This window comes from Salvelinus fontinalis, chromosome 31, assembly GCF_029448725.1.
Source record: "Salvelinus fontinalis isolate EN_2023a chromosome 31, ASM2944872v1, whole genome shotgun sequence".
NCBI lineage: Eukaryota > Metazoa > Chordata > Actinopteri > Salmoniformes > Salmonidae > Salvelinus > Salvelinus fontinalis.
In genome coordinates, this window is record NC_074695.1 from 47458091 (window position 1) to 47477914 (window position 19824).

Sequence of the window (19824 nt, forward strand, 5' to 3'; positions counted from 1 at the left end):
CCTACCCCAGCCAAACCCAGACAACGCTGGGCCAATTGTGCACCGCCCTATGGGACTCCCAAACACGGCTGGTTATGATACAGCCTGGACTCGAACCAGGGTCTGTAGTGACACCTCTAGCACTGAGATGCAGTGCTAGAGGTGTTAGACTACTTGGACTGCTGTGCCACTCGGGAGCCTATAATAAACATATTTCCCAAATGACAGCCTATAGTGACCAAATCAAATTTTATGTCACATACACATGGTTAGCAGATGTTAATGTGAGTGTAGCGAAATGCTTGTCGTTCTAGTTCCAACAATGCAGTAATATCCAACTAGTAATCTAACTTAACAATGAAAATGTATACTGAACAAAAAGTTGCTGAGGAGTATTTCTGGGTGTGATAACGCCCTTTTGTTGTGAAAAACTAATTCTGATTTGCTGGGCCTGGCTTCCCAGTGGGTGGACCTGGCTCCCAAGTGGGTGGGCCTATACCCTCCCAGCCCACCCATGGCTGTGCCCCTGCCCAGTCATGTTAAATCCATAGATTAGGGCCTAATTCATTTATTTAATTTGACTAATTTCCTTCAATGAACTGTAAGTCAGTAAATTCTTTGAAATTGTTGCATGTTGCATTTATATTTATGTCCAGTACCTATTTGACTGTAGCACTATGATATTTAATAAATAATGTCCCTTTGCCAGGCTAGACTGATCAAATAATCAATTTCAAAACTATCAGGCACGTGTGAATTTATCTATGATTTTTCATATTCAAATTTAAGGCGCAAACCCTCCCTATATGATTCACGTTTCCATTTTGGCAGATTCGCAAATGACAAAAAAAAAACGAAATAAAAAACATGATCTTAGACGTGTTGATAAAAATGTAATACAGCCTATTTTATCCCCATGTTTTTTGTCTTTGGACATTCTTTAAAGTGCATATTTATCCAGATGTATATTCAAAGTTGCGAAACGGATCATTAGATTCGCCACACAGAAAAAGAACAACAAAAGGAAGCGAATTACCTTTTAATGGTGAAAATGTGACGCCACTTGACTAGGCGTCCATCGAGTTTCAAAATTGCATCTTCCTCAAACACAAAAGAATGGTACACATCGAAATTAGGGCCTTATTTCGACAAAAGCACCAAAGAACAAATACTCTATTTGACGAAAGTGCCCACACGCGCCTATGGCGTACAGCAGTGGCTGCCGCTTTTGTTCGTTGGAGTTCCTGAATTAATACCATCACAATGAAATAACTAGGACATTGTGTTGTTTTTAAACCATTTACCCCACATTTCTCATGATCAGATTGGGTTTTATAGGATTAATACATCGATCTGCAATCGTCCCATTTACCGAGGTGGAGTAAGATATTTTGCAGCACCCAAAGCTTCAGGAGCCCTGAGTAGTAAGTGTTTATTAATTCAGAGCTAGATTGGCTATCTATTCGTGGTGTCTAGAGATAAATAGGCATACATCCGTAAGGTGTTTTATGGATTTTGTAAATTGTAATTATTTGTGCTTTGATTTTTGTTACAATTTGCTTTTCGAATCGTTTCAGATCCTTTAGCAAAATACGAAGACCCAGGATTCTGAGTGCCACCTTATCATAATGATTGTCTATTTATCTTTCCCTAGTAGTGAATGTAGAACTGTAGGTTTTTCTTTAGTTACATGAATCGGTAGCGATCAGGTGACCACAGAGTGTTATATTGTAGTGGCTGATCAGGGTGAGGTCTAAACATTGTGGAGGGAAACATTGTAGCAAGCTGAATGTGTCCCATAACTGGAGCTGTCTGTTACATTGCATCACCTCGGGTTGTTGTAACCTATACGATTGGTTACAAAGTTTCTCAGGCTTCTATAGATACAAAAGTATCATTTTGCTGAAAACTACCAACAATAGTTGCAAGGTAGCTGCTACACATTCCTTGGATCTTTGAGCACGTGAATGGAACATGTCATGAGATTACGCTATCCAAATCATGGGCTAATCAAACAAAAAGAGACATTCATCTCATTGATTACCTTATACGTTGATTGGTTTGCCATAGTTGTATATGGTACTTCAGGTAAATATGCTTCTTCCGTGAGAGTGGAGGCTATGTCCAGGTGTTTAGAAGTTTGCTTTTTGATTCATAGACAGCGTCTGGTTGAATCAACCTTGAAATGCATCTGTTATCTGTAATCCAACATTCCAAACGTGTATATCAGCTGTCAAATCGATCAGGTAGCTATCTAACTACCTTTTTGTATGTCTTCAGTTTAAGATTTAAATCTGCTTTGATTTGAAAAGTAAGTGGTATGATGACCAATATTGCAAGTCAAATGTCATTTGCAATAATTAAAACTAGCAAGAAAAAGGGATGCAGCTTTCGGGTACCATGGTAAAGTTGACAGCTCTCCAGCCACGTGCCTGCTGTTGACAGGGGCTTGTTTCCTTGAAATCGGCAAGACAACATGGCATAGCTTTTAGGATTTCAAAGGGCTCAAGGCAATGGACACATTCTTTGTTGTTTTCGACATAGACTGACTACTTTATGAACATAATACTACCCACTGGCATGTCTGTGTTTTAATAATGTTGGAGTCAGAGATGGCAAAAAGAAATTAGTGCAAAATTTACATCAGGGTGCATCATCTCCCCTCCTCTCTCCCTCTGTCTATCTATCTCTCTGTGTGTCTCAGATGTAAGCTTGAACAGCTCCTGTCCCAGCAGTGGCCATCTGCACAATGGGGCTGGACTTTGACGTGAAGACTTTCTGCCACAACCTCCGGGCCACCAAGCCCCCTTACGAGTGCCCCGTGAAGACCTGTCGCAAGGTCTACAAGAGCTACAGCGGCATCGAGTACCACCTCTACCACTACGACCATGACAACCCCACGCCTGCGCAGGCCATGCCCCAGAAGAAGAGAAAGGGGCGCCCCCCTCGAATGTCCCTGATTGGGGACGGAGAGGGAGGGGTGGGAAAGGGAGGTGGGCTGGGCGGGCAGGGAGCGAACACCCCGGGGAGTCCTAACCGGTCTGAGCGCTCCCACTCCCCAGGCAGGGAGACGATGACCTATGCCCAGGCCCAGCGCATGGTGGAGCTGGAGATCCATGGACGCATCCACCGCATCAGCATCTTTGAGAACATTGACGTGGTGTCGGAGGACGACAGCGGGGCCGAAGACCCTCCATCCTCGGGTGGAGGGGGATGTGGGGGAGGGGTGTGTAATGGGGGAGAAAGCGGGGGAGGAGGGAGTGAGACGGGTGGCAATGGCAAGGACAGGCATGACACCCCGGCTGCTAACGCAGGGAAGGCCACATCTAAGTCTGGGAAGCACAAGAGTAAAGAGAAGAAGAAGGAGGTATCATCGCACCACCACAGTTCTTCCTGTGGCCCGGCAGTCAAACTGCCTGAGGTGGTTTACAGAGAGCTGGACCAAGAGAGGCCTGACGCACCCACAAGACATTCATCCTACTACAGGTCAGTTGCAGTACAACATGACACTCATCCTACTACAGGTCAGTCACAGTACCACTTGACATTCATCCTACTACAGGTCAGTAACAATACCACACAACACGCATCCTACTACAGGTCAGTCACAGTACCACACAACATTCATCCTACTACAGGTCATTCAAAGTACCACACAACACTCATCCTTCTACAGGTCAGTCACAGCACCACACAACAATCATCCTACTACAGGTCAGTCACAGTACCACACGACACTCATCCTACTACAGGTCAGTCACAGTACCACACGACCCTCATCCTACTACAGGTCAGTCACAGTACCACACGACACTCATCCTACTACAGGTCAGTCACAGTACCACACGACACATCCTACTACAGGTCAGTCACAGTACCACACCGGTACTCATCCTACTACAGGTCAGGCACAGTACCACACCGGTACTCATCCTACTACAGGTCAGTCGCAGTACCACACGACACTCATCCTACTACAGTTCAGTCAGTCACAGTACCACACGACACTCATCCTACTACAGGTCAGTCAGTCACACTACCACCTGACACTCATCCTACTACAGGTCAGTCACAGTACCACACGGCACTCATCCTACTTCAGGTCAGCCACAGTACCACACGACACTGCTTCTACACCTGCATTGCTTGCCGTTTGGGGTTTTAGGCTGGGTTTCTGTACAGCACTTCGAGATATTAGCTAATGTACGAAGGGCTATATAAAATAAAATTGATGACTTGATGACACTCATCCAACTACAGGTCAGTGAGTCACAGTACCACATGACATTCATCCTACTATAGGTCAGTCAGAGTACCACACGACACTCATCCTACTACAGGTCAGCCACAGTACCACACGACACTCATCCTACTACAGGTCACACAGTACCACACGACACTCATCCTACTACAGGTCAGCCACAGTACCACACGACACTCATCGTACTACAGGTCACACAGTACCACATGACACTCATCCTGCTACAGGTCACACAGTACCACACGACACTCATCCTACTACAGGTCACACAGTACCACACGACACTCATCCTACTGCAGGTTAGTCACAGTACCACACGACACTCATCCTACTACAGGTCAGTCAATCACAGTACCACGCGACACTCATCCTACTACAGGTCAGTCACAGTACCACACGACACTCATCCTACTACAGGTCAGTCGCATTACCACACGGCACTCATCCTACTACAGGTCAGTCACAGTACCACACAACACTCATCCTACTACAGGTCAGTCACAGTACCACACGACATTCATCCTACTACAGGTCAATCACAGTACCACACAACATTTATCCTACTACAGATCAGTTGCAGTACCACACGGCACTCATCCTACTACAGGTCAGTCACAGTACCACACAACACTCATCCTACTGCAGGTGAGTCACAGTACCACACAACACTCATCCTACTACATGTCAGTCACAGTACCACTCGACACTCATCCTACTACAGGTCAGTCACAGTACCACACGACACTCATCCTACTACAGGTCAGTCACAGTACCACACAACACTCGTCCTACTACAGGTCAGTCGCAGTACCACACGGCACTCATCATACTACAGGTCAGTCACAGTACCACACGACACATCCTACTACAGGTCAGTCACAGTACCACACCGGTACTCATCCTACTACAGGTCAGTCGCAGTACCACACGACACTCATCCTACTACAGGTCAGTCAATCACAGTACCACATGACACTCATCCTACTACAGGTCAGTCAGTCACACTACCACATGACACTCATCCTACTACAGGTCAGTCGCAGTACCACACGACACTCATCCTACTACAGGTCAGTCAGTCACAGTACCACACGACACTCATCCTACTACAGGTCAGTCAGTCACACTACCACATGACACTCATCCTACTACAGGTCAGTCACAGTACCACACGGCACTAATCCTACTACAGTTCAGTCACAGTACCACACAACACTCATCCTACTACAGGTCAGTCACAGTACCACACGACACTCATCCTACTACAGGTCAGTCACAGTACCACACGACACTCATCCTACTACAGGTCAGCCACAGTACCACACGACACATCCTACTACAGGTCAATCACAGTACCACATGACATTCATCCTACTACAGGTCAATCACAGTACCACACAACATTTATCCTACTACAGGTCAGTTGCAGTACCACACGGCACTCATCCTACTACAGGTCAGTCACAGTACCACACAACACTCGTCCTACTACAGGTCAGTCGCAGTACCAGACGGCACTCATCATACTACAGGTCAGTCACAGTACCACACGACACATCCTACTACAGGTCAGTCACAGTACCACACCGGTACTCATCCTACTACAGGTCAGTCGCAGTACCACACGACACTCAACCTACTACAGGTCAGTCAATCACAGTACCACACGACACTCATCCTACTACAGGTTAGTCAGTCACACTGCCACATGACACTCATCCTACTACAGGTCAGTCACAGTACCACACGGCACTAATCCTACTACAGGTCAGTCACAGTACAACACAACACTCATCCTACTACAGGTCAGTCACAGTACCACACGACACTCATCCTACTACAGGTCTGTCACAGTACCACATGACACATCCTACTACAGGTCAGTCACAGTACCACACGACACTCATCCTACTACAGGTGAGTTACAGTACCACACAACACTCATCCTACTACAGGTCAGTCACAGTACCACACGACACTCATCCTACTACAGGTCAGTCACAGTACCACACGACACTCATCCTACTACAGGTCAGTCACAGTACCACACGACACTCATCCTACTACAGGTCAGTCACAGTACCACATGACACTCATCCTACTACAGGTCAGTCACAGTACCACACGGCACTCATCCTACTACAGGTCAGTCACAGTACCACACCTCACTCGTCCTACTACAGGTCAGTCGCAGTACCACACGGCACTCATCATACTACAGGTCAGTCACAGTACCACACGACACATCCTACTACAGGTCAGTCAATCACAGTACCACACGACACTCATCCTACTACAGGTCAGTCAGTGACACTACCACATGACACTCATCCTACTACAGGTCAGTCGCAGTACCACACGACACTCATCCTACTACAGGTTAGTCAGTCACAGTACCACACGACACTCATCTTACTACAGGTCAGTCAGTCACACTACCACATGACACTCATCCTACTACAGGTCAGTCACAGTACCACACGGCACTAATCCTACTACAGGTCAGTCACAGTACAACACAACACTCATCCTACTACAGGTCAGTCACAGTACCACACGACACTCATCCTACTACAGGTCAGTCACAGTACCACACGACACTCATCCTACTACAAGTCACACAGTACCACACGACACTCATCCTACTACAGGTCAGTCACAGTACCACACGACACTCATCCTACTACAGGTCAGTCAATCACAGTACCACACGACACTCATCCTACTACAGGTCAGTCACAGTACCACATGACACTCATCCTACTCCAGGTCAGATGCAGTACCACACGACACTCATCCTACTACAGGTCAGTCGCAGAACCACACGACACACATCCTACTACAGCTCAGTCAGTCACAGTACCACACGACACTCATCCTTCTACAGGTCAGTCACAGTACCACACGACACTCATCCTACTACAGGTCAGTCACAGTACCACACAACACTCATCCTACTACAGGTCAGTCACAGTACCACACGACACTCATCCTACTACAGGTCAGTCGCAGTACCACACGGCACTCATCCTACTACAGGTCAGTCGCAGTACCACACGGCACTCATCCTACTACAGGTCAGTCACAGTACCACACAACACTCATCCTACTACAGGTCACTCACAGTACCACACGACACTCATCCTACTACAGGTCAGTCGCAGTACCACACGGCACTCATCCTACTACAGGTCAGTCACAGTACCACACAACACTCATCCTACTACAGGTCAGTCACAGTACCACACAACACTCATCCTACTACAAGTCAGTCACAGTACCACACGGCACTCATCCTACTACAGGTTAGTCGCAGTACCACACGACACTCATTCTACTACAGGTCAGTCAGTCACAGTACCACACAACACTCATCCTACTACAGGTCAGTCGCAGTACCACACGACACTCATCCTACTACAGGTCAGTCGCAGTACCACACGACACTCATCCTACTACAGGTCAGTCGTTGTACCACACGACACTCATCCTACTACAGGTCAGTCGCATTACCACACGACACTCATCCTACTACAGGTCAGTAACAGTACCACACGACACTCATCCTACTACAGGTCAGTAACAGTACCACACGACACTCATCCTACTACAGGTCAGTAACAGTACCACACGACACTCATCCTACTACATGTTAATCACAGTACCACTCGACACTCATCCTACTACAGGTTAGTCACAGTACCACACGACACTCATCCTTCTACAGGTCAGTCAGTCACAGTACCACATGACACTCATCCTACTACAGGTCAGTCACAGTACCACACGACACTCATCCTACTACAGGTCAGTAACAGTACCACACGACACTCATCCTACTACATGTTAATCACAGTACCACACGACACTCATCCTACTACAGGTCAGTCACAGTACCACACAAAACTCATCCTGCTACAGGTTAGTCACAGTACCACACGACACTCATCCAACTACAGGTCAGTCAGTCACAGTACCACATGACACTCATCCTTCAACAGGTCTATAACAGTACCACACGACACTCATCCTTCTACATGTCAGTCACAGTACCACATGACACTCATTCTTCTACAGGTCTATAACAGTACCACACAACACTCATCCTACTACAGGTTAGTCACAGTACCACACGACACTCATCCTACTACAGGTCAGTCGCAGTACCACACGGCACTCATCCTACTACATGTCAGTCACAGTACCACACAACACTCATCCTACTACAGGTCAGTCACAGTACCACACAACACTCATCCTACTACAGGTCAGTCGCAGTACCACACGGCACTCATCCTACTACAGGTTAGTCGCAGTAACACACGACACTCATCCTACTACAGGTCAGTCAGTCACAGTACCACACGACACTCATCCTTCTACAGGTCAGTTAGTCACAGTACCACATGACACTCATCCTACTACAGGTCAGTCACAGTACCACACGACACTCATCCTACTACAGGTCAGTAACAGTACCACACGACACTCATCCTTCTACATGTTAATCACACTACCACACGACACTCATCCTACTACAGGTCAGTCACAGTACCACACGACACTCATCCTACAACAGGTCAGTCACAGTACCACACGACACTCATCCTACTACAGGTCAGTCACAGTACCACACAACACATCTTACTATAGGTCAGTCACAGTACCACACGACACTCATCCTACTACAGGTCAGTCACAGTACCACACGACACTCATCCTACTACAGGTCAGTCACAGTACCACACAACACTAATCCTACTACAGGTCTATAACAGTACCACACGACACTCATCCTACTACAGGTCAGTCACAGTACCACACGACACTCATCCTACTACAGGTCAGTCACAGTACCACACGCCACTCATCCTACTACATGTCAGTCACAGTACCACACGACACTCATCCTACTACAGTTCAGTCACAGTACCACACGACACTCATCCTACTACAGGTCAGTCACAGTACCACACGACACTCATCCTACTACAGGTCAGTCACAGTACCACACGACACTCATCCTACTACAGGTCAGTCACAGTACCACACAACACATCTTACTATAGGTCAGTCACAGTACCACACGAAACTCATCCTACTACAGGTCAGTCAGTCACAGTACAACACGACACTCATCCTACTACAGGTCAGTCAGTCACAGTACCACACGACACTCATCCTACTACAGGTCAGTCAGTCACAGTACCACACGACACTCATCCTACTACAGGTCAGTCAGTCACAATACCACACGACACTCATCCTACTACAGGTTAGTCACAGTACCACACGACACTCACCCTACTACAGGTCAGTCAGTCACAGTACCCTGCCTCGGCTGGTGGTATTGAAGTCATCCATGTCCAAACTCTATCTCACTCTAATTCTTTCTGCATCCTCTCTCCCGCCACACTTTTCCCTCCCTCAGGTACATAGATAAGTCGGTAGAGGAGCTGGATGAGGAGGTGGAGTATGACATTGATGAAGAGGACTACATCTGGCTGGACATCATGAATGACAAGCGGCGTAGTGACGGGGTGACGCCCATCCCCCAGGAGGTGTTTGAGTACCTCATGGACCGGCTGGAGAAGGAGTCCTACTTCGAGAGCCACAACAAGGTGATTAACACTAGATACACTCTGTCTCTCGCTCGGAGTGACAGCTTTTGTGTCAGTATAATAGTCTACCAGTGCAGCAGGTACCACTGGCTGCTGTTAAGCTTTCTTGACTTGGACATGCATGGCTAACCTTTTTCTAACCAGCTGCTCTTAGTGAAAATGTTTTTTGGAATAGCTTTTCAAGCTAATAGGTTATGTTTCGAGTTTACACTTCCTCTTCCAATTCTATTGTGGGGAGGTCAAAATAATGAAAAACTATCTACCAAATATATTTATTTAAAAATGATGATTCATTCTCCTTGCCATTATTATTCACTTGATGATAAGACAAGACGTGAACACATATTTCTTTGCTAAGGTATGATGGGGTCCCTGGGTTGCCGGTTTGCCTGGGCAAGAAAAGGTTGAAGACCTAAATGGGTATCCCCTTACCCTCTCCTGTTTTCTTCTCCCCCTTTTCCACTCTCTCCCAGATGGACCCCAGCGCCCTGATCGACGAAGACGCCGTCTGCTGCATCTGTAACGACGGCGAGTGTCAGAATAGCAACGTGATCCTGTTCTGTGACATGTGTAACCTGGCCGTACACCAGGAGTGTTACGGAGTGCCCTACATCCCTGAGGGCCAGTGGCTGTGTCGCCGCTGCCTCCAGTCCCCTAGCCGGGCCGTCGACTGTGCCCTGTGCCCCAACAAGGGCGGAGCTTTCAAACAGACGGATGACGCACGCTGGGCCCATGTGGTGTGTGCCCTCTGGATCCCTGAGGTGAGAGTGTGTGTGAGGGGAATAGTGTTTGTGAGGGTAGGAGTGTGTGCAAGGTTGTTATTTGTCTTTTGAACAACTAATTGACCGACGTCGGTTCAATGCGCAGTTTCTCTAGAGATATATCAGCTCAAGCCCGAACTGTGCGATGTCGTAGGGAGTTGTAGTTTCCAACAGGCCAATATTCAACGTAATCACCACGTTTTTCTGTACCAAACTAACTACAACGACCACAATCCATTGCGCGCCTACTTGTCCGGTCTGTGTGGGGAATACACAGAGACGGAGAGAAGAGACAGAAGAACACCCAATCGAGAGGGATAGAGAGCAGTTGCTTGGTGAGGTATCCTACCTGAAAATACATGATCTATGTGACTGGTAGTTGGCATTTAGCAGTCATAAAAGTATGCCTTATTTACTTTGAAGAACTACTACAAACAAACGAACACAAAATTCAGACGGCATAAGCAGCAGCTCTACTGAGATGACTCGGAATTAAATAATAAAGTCATCAAATAAAACACATGAAATATACACAACTGAAATACTTGGTTGAAGTACTATGAATACATTATGGTAAGCTGTAATGGGCAGTCATGCCCATTGTGATACTTTTATTCATTGATTTATTCTGTGTTGTTACAGCATTCAGGCCACATTTAATACATTTAATGTTGGGGGGGGGGGGGGGTTTGGGGAGGGGGGGTCAAAATGAGCTCAAAAGCACTAATTTCTGAGCACTAGTGCAAGAGTAGGAGTGTATGTGAGAATGCTGTGCTTGAGCTGTGTAGTGACAAGCAGTATGATCATTTTGATGCTTGCCATGTCTGCATCTAGTCTGTCCTGTTGACAATCCTGTTGCAATCAATGTGACTGATCTCCTCACCCCTTTTTCTCTCTCCCCTAAGGTGTGTTTTGCCAACACTGTCTTCCTGGAGCCCATCGACAGCATCGAGCACATCCCCCCGGCGCGCTGGAAGCTCACTTGCTACATCTGCAAGCAGCGCGGCTCAGGCGCCTGCATCCAGTGCCACAAGGCCAACTGCTACACAGCCTTCCACGTCACCTGTGCCCAGCAGGCCGGCCTCTACATGAAGATGGAGCCTGTCAGGGAGACCGGTGCCAACGGCACCTCCTTCAGCGTCCGCAAGACCGCCTACTGCGACATCCACACCCCGCCCGGCTCTGCACGCCCCATCGGAGGGGTGGGAGGGGCTAGCATGGTCTCCTCCCACAGCGAGGGCGAGCTGGAGGAGGACGATGAGCCCAGTATAGGTCACGATGACGACTCCAAGGGCTGGAGCTCAGAGCGGGCCAAGAGGGCCAAGGCTAAGTCCAGACTGAAGATGAAGAGAGCCAGGAAGATACTGGCTGAGAAGAGGAATGCCGCGCCTGTGGTATCTGTGCCCTGTATACCCCCACACAGGTACACACACAGTGTATACACACACACACACTCACTGCAGATACAAAGGCATTACCGATTCAGACATCACGTCCTCTCCCAGTCTCTACCATCTCCCCTGTGTGTTCGTCCCCAGGCTCAGTAAGATCACCAGTAACCTGACGGTTCCCAGGAAAAGCCAGTTCATGCAGCGGCTGCATAGCTACTGGACCCTGAAGAGGCAGAGCCGAAATGGAGTCCCTCTGCTGCGCCGGCTCCAGACCCACCTGCAGTCGCAGCGCAACACAGAGCAGCCACAGCCACAGCCACAGGCGCCAGAGTCACCGGTTACCGCGGTAACCACCACACAGGCTCTGTCTGGTGGTGTTATCTCAGCGGTAGGGAGAATACTACTGGAAGCTCTGCATGGGTTTGGACTGATGTATGTGTGTGTGAGAGAGAGAGTTATGTAAATGAGAGGGTTGTTTGATTCTGGTGTGTGTGTGCTGCTACATCCTAATTAACTGTGTTACACTGCCAAACGAACAACGTGTGTGTGTGTGTGTGTCTGTTCATTTTGAGTGTGTGTTACATTGCAAATGTGTGTGTGTGTGTGTGTGTGTGTGTGTGTGTGTGTGTGTGTGTGTGTGTGTGTGTGTGTGTGTGTGTGTGTGTGTGTGTGTGTGTGTGTGTGTGTGTGTGTGCGCGCGCGCGTGAGCCTTTCAGTGCCCTCGCTCCCCACGAATCAGTCTCATCCCTCAGACGTTGTGACCCCTAGCATACACACTGCTTCCTGTCTCTCTGACCGACTTCCTCCCTGGAGATATTTGTCAAACAATGCTGATCTATTGTGTTGGTGCCCCAGAGGGACAGTGAGGAGAATGACTTGGCTCTGAAGGAGCAGCTGAAGGCATGGCAGAGACTGAGACATGACCTGGAGAGAGCCAGACTGCTGGTGGAGCTCATCCGCAAGAGAGAGAAACTCAAGAGGGAGACGGTGAGACACACACACACACTCCTCACATCCACGCTTCAAGCACACAGTTGTATATTGACACACAAACTTGACATCTGGCAGTTTGCACAGTGAGCAGTTTTTTTTTTTTTTAACTGTGTGTGTGTGTGTGGAATGTGTAGATCAAGGTGCAGCAGATGGCTCTAGAGATGCAGCTGACTCCCTTCCTGGTCCTACTGAGGAACACCCTGGAGCAACTTCAGGACAGAGACACCAGCAACTTCTTCACTGAGCCTGTCCCTCTGGCTGAGGTGACACACACGCACGCACACACAAACGTTGTTTGCACACACATTGGCTGGTGGGCTTTAACCCTGACCTCTTTTTCTCCTCAGGTGCCAGACTACCTGGACCACATCGAGAGGCCTATGGACTTCCAGACCATGTGGAATCTACTTGAGTCTCACTGCTACCTCAGTTTCGAGGCTTTCGAGGCAGACTTTGGCCTCATTGTCAACAATTGTCTCAAATACAACGCCAAGGACACAGTGTTCTACCGCGCCGCTCTGCGCCTCCGGGAGATGGGCGGGGCCGTGATCAGGACCGCCCGCAGACAGGCTGAGCGAATCGGCTTGGACTATGACACAGGCATGCACCTCCCCCGAGAGCCCAGCCCGGACAGCCAGCGTGACAGAGAGCGTGACAGAGAGCGTGACAGAGAGCGAGACCGGGAGAGGGAGCGGGAGAGAGAACGAGAGAGGGACCGAGAACGAGAGAGGGACCGAGAACGAGAGAGGGACCGAGACGGAGACCGGCCGCTGTCTTCCAATGAGGAGGGTGAGTGGCTTGGAGTCCTGTTTTACCACCGGCTTTTCTACTTCCGCCTCTCCCCCTTTCTCCTTTTCCTTCAGTTGCACTCTTCCAATGAAGTTATTGTGTTGCTGTATAGCCATTTGGGATTCTGTACTTGCGTTAAATCTCTCTCTGTCTCTTAGACCTGCTCTTACCAGAGAACCGGCGGCGGCTGCCATTGGAGGAGCAGCTGTGTTTTCTGCAGGCGCGCTTTGATGAGGTCAGCTCAGGGAAGCACAGCATCGGTCGGTCGCGGCGGGCCAAAGCCCTGAGGAAAGAGATGACGGTCATCAAGAGGAAACTGGCCCACCAGAGAGAGGGGGGTTCGGGCACGGGGGGCAGGGACTCAGGGGGCGGAGGGGACAGGGGACCATCCCTCCCTCATCACCCCTCCTCCACGGGACGCCATGACGAGGGGGAGGAGAGCAGCAGTCAGGAGATCAGTGGCAAGGGTGAGACTGAGGGTATATCTATAACTCACAGTAAATACACTCTATGCATTCATATGAATGCATGAATAACTGTTCATAACTATCTCACACTGGCCTACCCCTACCATACTGGTAATTAATGCCCAACTCTCCTTTTACGAAGGAGGGATATATAATATACTGTACTTCCATTTTCTCTTCCTCGTTCTCTCTGTAGATCTAAGTGCATCGTCCTCGGCTCTAGCTCCAGAGGTGGGACGTCGTACCTCTGTCCTCTTCTCCAAGAAGAACCCCAAAACGGCCGGACCCCCCAAGAGGCCGGGCCGCCCCCCTAAGAACAGAGATGCGGGGGTAAGCCCTAGTCCGATAGGTCCCCCCCAACTGCCCCTCCTGTCCCCCCCTCGGCAGAGGAAGAGACCCCGCAGCCCTCACAGCAGCTCCAGCTCGGAGAGTGACAGTGACGACCTCCTTCCGAGTGAGACACGCGCACAATCGCACTTCTTACGTTGTTATATTGTCGTTACTCTTGTTTTTCGAAGTTATGACTCGGGTCAGTCTAGTAACTGTAACGGTTATGACTCTGTCTCCTAGGTCTGCCCACTAACGGTTTTGTTGGGGGCAACCAGCCGGTGACAGAGAGTTTTCGGGTGTACAGGAACGAGAGGAGCCTCCCTCGGTCCAGCTCGGACTCTGAATCCACCACGAGTAGCAGCAGCAGCGCTGCCTCTGACAGAACCAGGTAATCACAATCCACACACAATGGCATTCATACACAGTCACGTAGTCAAACACAAGTGAACTTACACACATTTTGGTTTAGGATGATTAAATGACTTTTTTTATTGTCCTTCTCGTTATCTCTCTCTCTCTCTCTCTCTCTCAGTACCACTCCGTCTAAGCAGGGCCGGGGGAAGCAGTCGTTCTCTCGTTCCGCCTTCCAGGAGGACAGCAGTGAGGAGACATCAGGGACAGAGAATGACTCCTACTCTGTGGGAGGGTCACGCAGTGTCTCACACTGTGAGTGACACACTCACACACACACACGTATAGGCATGCACTTATCTTCATCTGTTGCTCCACCTCTACCTCTCCTTTTCCCAAAGTGTGTGTGTGTGTGTGTGTGTGTGTGTGTGTGTGTGTGTGTGTGTGTGTGTGTGTGTGTGTGTGTGTGTGTGTGTGTGTGTGTGTGTGTGTGTGTGTGTGTGTGTGTGTGTGTGTGTTTAGGAGGTGAAAATAGTGTTTTGCGTGTTTCTGTGCTAAAAAATTGTATCACCTTTTTGGGCCCTCAAACAGGTATGCAAACTGGTATGTGTGTGATTCTGATGTATCGTGTGTTTCTCTCAGTAGGGTGGGGCCGGGGCCGATCAGGTTGTAGGATGCCATCAGATGACTACTCTTCCCTTGATGCTCTGGACCTGGTGTGGGCCAAGTGTAGAGGCTACCCTTCATACCCTGCTCTGGTAATCCAGCAATGGATGGACACACACACACATTAGGATAAACCGTGGTTGAAATTTCTGTTTGGCCACAAAGAGGCAGAACATCATACTTCTCACACCATATTCATTTAATTTAACCCCTTTTTCATGGGATCCAATTGGTAGTCTTGTCTCAACTCTGCAACTCCCGTATGGACACGGGAGAGGCAAATGTCGAGAGCCATGCGTCCTCCGAAACACAACCCAGCCAAGCCGCTCTGCTTCTTGGCACAATGCCCGCTTAACCCGGAAGCCAGCTGCACCAATGTGTCGGAGGAAACACCGTGCACCTTGTGACTGTGTCAGCGTGCACTGCGCCCGGCCCGCCACAGGAGTCGCTAGAGTGCGATGGGACAAGGACATCCCTGCCTGTCAAACCCTCCCCTAACCCGGACGACACTTGGCCAATTGTGCACCCAATGGGTATCCCGGTCGCGGCCGGCTGCGACAGAGCCTGGACTCATACCCAGAATCCCTAGTGGCACAGCTAGCACTGCGATGCAGTGTCTTAGACTACTGCGCCATACGGAAGGCCCCTTCGCACCATATTCATGAAACTATCTTATATCTACCTCTAACCCTCCTCTTCCCCCCTGTAGATCATAGATCCTAAGATGCCCAGGGAGGGGGTATTCCACCGAGGGGTCCCCATCCCCGTGCCCCCCCTGGAAGTCCTGAAGCTGGGGGAACAGATGACCCAGGAGGCCCGGGAACACCTCTTCCTGGTTCTCTTCTTCGACAACAAGAGAACCTGGTCAGTACACTGTTTTTTTCTCTTGATACGGTCTCTCTTTCTGTTATCTGTGTTTATTTTTTTCTCTCTCATTGTTCCCACTCATTTTCCTCTTTCTCACTCCACTCAAACCTCTATCCCTCTCACACTCTGGTAGAGACGTGGTGATTTGAAGGCCTCCCCTTCTACAGCTCAGGTTCTTACTCAGTGGAGGCAGCGGAAAACCCAGAATCAGAGTGCATCAGCAAACCTCTGGCTGCAGTCAACAGCGTGCAGCTCAGCAGCTTTTCACTAGAGCTTGTCAAATGGCTGTCTTCAAGTAGTACAAGAACAAAGGGAACTTTTCTTGACATATAAATGCAAGAAAGCAACAAAAAAAACAGCGCTCGTCAGCTGAAGTAGGTCAGGAGTGGTTGATGAGGATGCTTTGCGAGAGAACAAAGAGATAGAAAAAAAGAGTGTTTTAGGTCACAGCTCACACGGTAGTTGCTGTTATATCTGCAGAAGCTACTACCCTGTACTGTATGTCCCTGTGTGTGTTTCTGACCATGTCTGTAGGCAGTGGCTGCCGCGCTCTAAGCTGGTTCCTCTGGGGGTGGACCAGGAGCTGGACAAGGAGAAGATGCTTGAGGGAAGGAAGTCAAACATCCGCAAGTCAGTGCAGGTGGCCTACCACCGTGCCATGCAGCACCGCAACAAGGTCCAGGGAGACCCCAGCAGTGACACCAGCGACAGCGACTGAGCACACACACACACACACACACACACGTCTTTGTTGGCCTCCTGTTGTATTGATAGGGTATTATTTTCAGGTCTGTGTGTTGATTGATATACCCTGTGGCCTTGGAGAGCCATAACCTAGCACCCAGCACACAGGAGAATCAGTGTGCCGGTATAACCTATTGGAAAGCACATGCGACATCCTTTTCTCTCTCTCAGACACACACACACACACGTACGTTGTTGACACACACAGTGGTATTTAATCTGAGATGTAAAATATGTATTTAAGAGAATTGAAACAATAAGGGTATTAAGAGGATGGAAGACAATGCTATGCCCAGAATCATGATGGAAAATTGTCCTTGTGTGTGGTTGATATGAGGGTTTACCAGCTCCTGAAAAATAGGATCTGCAAACTGAGGGTTGTAATCACACAAATATGTGCATACACACTTGTATACAGTTAGGTCCAAAGTGATTGACACCCTTGATAAAGATTAGCAAAAAATACCGTATCAAATAAATAATACAAATACTCTGCGATATTGTATGCAAAAAATATTCAAAAATATATTTTTTTATACTAATACAATTCCTCAGAGAAAGAGATTTTGATGGTGGCGGTAAAAAGTATTGGCGCCCCCATTTTCAATTCCTGACCTTGCGAGGATAATGGCAGTGAGCCTTTTTCTAAAATGTTTTCTGAGATTGGAGAACACATTGGGAGAGATCTTCGACCATTTTTTATTTTATGTTCAATTCACCATTTCTTTGTGGATTTTGATGTGTGCTTGGGGTTATTGTCTTGCTGGAAGATTCGCTTGCGGCCAAGTTTCAGCCTCCGGAGGCAACCAGGTTTTTTGGCTAAAATGTCCTAGTACTGGGTCAATTTGACCGTAACAAGGGCCCCAGGACCAGTGGAAGCAAAATAGCCCCATACAGTCGAAGATCCACCACCATATTTTACAGTAGGTATGGGGTTCTTTTCTGCTCACGCGTCCTTATTTCGATGCCAAACCCACCACTGGTGTACGTGGCTAAAGACCTCTATTTTACTCATCTTTATCAAGGGTGCCAATCATTTTGAGCCTGACTACATTCAAACAGGGAAATGCATACACACTCACACAAAGCTCTTCTCATACGAAAATATACACACACCCCATTGTGTGCACTTATGGTTTGACACTACCACTGGTCCAGCAACCCCTCTGCCGCCGCCCCCTCTTACCCTATGTCCAATCACGGCCCAATGGAGCGCGGGGTCGGATGGCATGGTAAACAACTGAGCAAATCATTTCCCTCTGTTATTTATTCCGTCTCCCAAGGACCTCCAGTCTTCTCTCCACTAGTCTTAACTGACCGTCTTCACAACATTGCATTGTGCAGTCGTTTTCTCTACTCTTACTTTTTTTTTTTTTTTTGTCGTCTCTGTTTACATCTCTTTTTGTTCTCGTCCGTTGTACAATTCTGTCTGCTGGTGAATAATGAGGACTAATGTAAATGTGGATATGATGAAACACGCCAGCCTCACTGTCTGTTCTAGTCTCAGGCCAATGGCTTTAGAACTTTTATATATACAGATTACATAAGATAGAAGTTTAATAAAATAATTGAGTTTTGTACACCTTTGTTCTGGTCTGCTCTCTTTTCGCTGTTAATGTGTATGTGTGTATAGCATTGCCGCCTTTCCCTGCTAAGTTCAAAAGTTCTCTCGATCGAAATGTTTCAGCAGAAGGCAGCGATCCCATCTAATCACATTTAGTTACATGAGTACATACTTGACATGATACAAACAGTGGTGAACAGCAGTACCAGAGGGGTGTACTACAAAGTAGGGTCAAGGCGTTAGCCAGCTAACTATGATAATCAACCAGAAATAACTAGATTTTCTTGGTTCATTAAGATAAAGTGATGTGTTTTTCGTTTTTGAATCAATTAGACCAAGCCCATTTCAAGCTTGTTTTTTAAGAAAAATCTGTTATTTCATTATATTTAGGCAAGTTAGCCGACTAACTCTTTGATCCTAATTGTAGTATAACCCTCTGGGCTCTTAACTTGCTCCTCAACCTTCATTTCCCTGTTGTAGGCAGGAAGTTAGAACATGTGGAAAACCCCCTGTGTGTTCTTCAAAAGCCCTGTTCTTCCCTTCGGTGATCCTCAACCAGGATTATTAATGAGTGAGTGTACTTACCGCCATGCTTGACCTCCATCTCTAAATCTGACTGCCTCGGCTGTCACTCTCACACACTGACAACAAAACCATCTTCCTGCGGCCATGTATGGGGGTGTTGAGTGAGTTGGTATGAACAGGGTGTGTCAGGTGTTGAAATCGGACACAGTCAACGCTCTCCGGTGGCTTATTTTTCATCATGACTCCTGTCTGCAGAGGGAGGGTGTAACTGCCAGGACACAAAGACAACACTCCGGTTCTGCTGGTTCCTAATCATGAAACCTAGATCCATCTTGGGCCTACAGGACATACACACTGACAAGGTCTCATTTCACAAAGACACTTACTACTGTTACACATAATTACTGATTTATGTTGTGACACTATCACTTCCTGGTTACCCTCTTGAAAACAGTAGATCCTGTGAGTTACGTGAGACCATGTTTTTTTCACTGTGGGGGAGGGCAATGTAGAAA

At 48.1% G+C, this 19824-nt stretch overlaps 1 protein-coding gene across 2 annotated transcripts; it reads left to right on the forward strand.

Moving 5' to 3' along the window:
• Nucleotides 1-990: 990 nt before the first annotated feature.
• LOC129830421 (peregrin-like) lies at nucleotides 991-18800 on the forward strand. 2 transcript variants are annotated; one of them, XM_055892994.1, is made up of 16 exons: nucleotides 991-1403; nucleotides 2684-3465; nucleotides 9672-9861; nucleotides 10335-10622; nucleotides 11528-12045; nucleotides 12161-12401; nucleotides 12869-13000; nucleotides 13141-13269; nucleotides 13354-13795; nucleotides 13954-14262; nucleotides 14459-14716; nucleotides 14833-14980; nucleotides 15125-15258; nucleotides 15586-15701; nucleotides 16319-16473; nucleotides 17011-18800. In XM_055892994.1, the coding sequence occupies exons 2-16, from the start codon at nucleotides 2729-2731 to the stop codon at nucleotides 17192-17194; spliced, it is 3981 nt and encodes a 1326-aa protein (XP_055748969.1). In that variant the 5' UTR covers nucleotides 991-1403; nucleotides 2684-2728; the 3' UTR covers nucleotides 17195-18800. The 2 variants fall into 2 exon arrangements, with proteins under 2 accessions (XP_055748969.1, XP_055748970.1); XM_055892995.1 differs by having other exon boundaries at nucleotides 15589-15701.
• The last annotated feature ends 1024 nt before the right edge of the window (nucleotides 18801-19824 follow it).

What these genes read in the sequence shown, in the direction of transcription:
- LOC129830421 (XM_055892994.1), top strand. Translation starts at nt 2,729, where the DNA reads ATGGGGCTGGACTTTGACGTGAAGACTTTCTGCCACAACCTCCGGGCC. An exon ending in AGACATTCATCCTACTACAG is followed by an intron (nt 3,466 to 9,671) that starts GTCAGTTGCAGT and finishes TCCCTCCCTCAG; the next exon opens with GTACATAGATAAGTCGGTAG. An exon ending in AGAAACTCAAGAGGGAGACG is followed by an intron (nt 13,001 to 13,140) that starts GTGAGACACACA and finishes TGGAATGTGTAG; the next exon opens with ATCAAGGTGCAGCAGATGGC.